The sequence below is a fragment of the Triticum urartu genome, chromosome 1, assembly GCF_003073215.2.
Source record: "Triticum urartu cultivar G1812 chromosome 1, Tu2.1, whole genome shotgun sequence".
In the NCBI taxonomy this organism is placed as follows: domain Eukaryota; kingdom Viridiplantae; phylum Streptophyta; class Magnoliopsida; order Poales; family Poaceae; genus Triticum; species Triticum urartu.
In genome coordinates, this window is record NC_053022.1 from 582,409,860 (window position 1) to 582,411,798 (window position 1,939).

Here is a 1,939-nt window from a genome sequence, read left to right on the forward strand (position 1 = left end):
AAGCCTGGCGAGCCCAAGTACTACGGCAAGAAGACCGCAGGGAGGAAGAAGGCCTACTCCGAAGCGTATCTGAAGTTACATCCTGACACACCTGACCCCTTGTGGCGCCTCTGGACGACATGGCGGTGGTGAGGATGGGGCCCAAGGAGCACGGTCGGGAGGCGGTTCTCGATGCTGTGATCACTCCTAGTATCTCCTACACACAGCTTCGTCGGATCGACCCGAGCCTGAGCCAGTGCACGAGCCAGCCAGTGACTAGTACACAGTCCCTCTTTCAGGAGCAACTATTTATAAGTATTTTCCCTCTTATCTTCATTTCTCACTTCATTTTCCGCATTTAGTAGTCTTATGAGTTCCATCATGTCATACCATAGGCCTACATGGAGTACACACGCCAGGAGACCATGGCGTGGCATCAGAGGCTTTATGAACACCAAGTGCAGAGGGATAGCCAGATGCAGCAGGCTTTTCAGGATATGGCGGCCGGCAGGTGTCCTCAGTTCCCTCCAGCACAATGCCCTCCAGCACAACCAGTGCTGATGAGCTTTGAGGAGTTTGTGGCACAGAACGCTGGCCCCTCGCCGGTTAGTTCATCCCCAATCTATTCACCCAAAGCATGTCATGCCTTTCAACACAGTCATAGATCCCGTGCATATGTCTTTTCAACATCCAGGGAACAGGTGGATCTACCGTTGGCGGTGGTCTTCGCAGCACTCCGGAGACACGGAGCCCGACCACTCCGATCCATGGAGGCGGAGGCGGAGGCGGTCTTGGCGGTAGCGCTGCCGCTAGCAGTGACGACCTGGGCTTTGGCCGTCTTGGCGGTGACGACCTCCGCGGTGCTCGATGATCCTTGTGTGGTGATGATGCTTGAGATGACTTGTGTGTGGTGATGATCATTTAGATGACTTGTGTGCTTCTCTATATGCTTATGCTTATGTTGGTTGTGATGATGTTCATTTAGAGACTTGTGTGTGATGATGCTTATGCATATATTGTTGTGATGGTGCCGGATGATATCTCGTTGTGTTTTATATGTCTATCCCATCATATATATCTGCTGATATGTGCTGCTATTTGAATTGAATTGATCTGAAAACAAACAGAAAAAAGAAAAAAAAAGCAAAAGCAAACTATGCCGACGGCTAGGCCGTCGGCATAGGGCTACCGTGAGCTCCCAGTAGCTGACACGTGGCACCTATGCCGACGGCCTAGCCGTCGGCTTCGTTTAAAAACTGTGCCGACGGCTAGGCCGTCGGCATAGGCGCCCACGTGTCAGCTACTGGGAGCTCTGTATGAAGGACTATGCCGACGGCCTGGCCGTCGGCTTAGTTTCAAATTATGCCGACGGCCAGGCCGTCGGCATAGACCTGGTCCTAGAGCAGCGGCTGGTCGCCACGTGGCACACCTATGCCGACGGTCTAGCCGTCGGCATAGTTTTTGACTAAGCCGACGGTTAGGCCGTCGGCATAGTGGTGCCACGTGGCGACCGTTCGTTGGGCAGACTTGACGGCGGCCGCCGTTAGGCGTGATAGTTGCCGACGGCCAGGGCCGTCGGCATAGATGTACGGCCCCCGTCGGCGTATCATATATGCCGACGGCTTTTCTATGCCGACGGCCTCCCTGGCTGTGCCGACGCATATGTTGCCGACGGCCCTATGCCGACGAGGGCCGTCGGCATAGGCCTATCCCGACGGGACTCAGGCCTATGCCGACGGCCCTGGCCGTCGGCATAGGGGGCGATTCCGGTAGTGCGCCTCACGGAGCCACCTCGCGCAGTCACGCGGCCGGGGTTGGTTCATGTGGAAGGTTCTCCTCCCCGGCGCCGCGGTGCTCGCCGCGCTGAGCCGGCGCGAGGTGGTGCCCTACACCAACCGCGCCCACTAGGTGCTCTTGTCGCCGTCGAGTGAGCGCAGGGTCGGCGAAGCCCTGCTGGGCG

General features: G+C 56.8%; 1 protein-coding gene across 1 annotated transcript; it reads left to right on the top strand.

The window, feature by feature from the left end:
* Positions 1-378: 378 nt before the first annotated feature.
* LOC125540692 (YTH domain-containing protein 1-like) lies at positions 379-1,007 on the top strand. Its single transcript, XM_048704282.1, has 2 exons — positions 379-584; positions 674-1,007. Exons 1-2 carry the CDS (start codon positions 381-383, stop codon positions 848-850), a joined length of 381 nt encoding a protein of 126 aa, XP_048560239.1. The 5' UTR covers positions 379-380; the 3' UTR covers positions 851-1,007.
* The last annotated feature ends 932 nt before the right edge of the window (positions 1,008-1,939 follow it).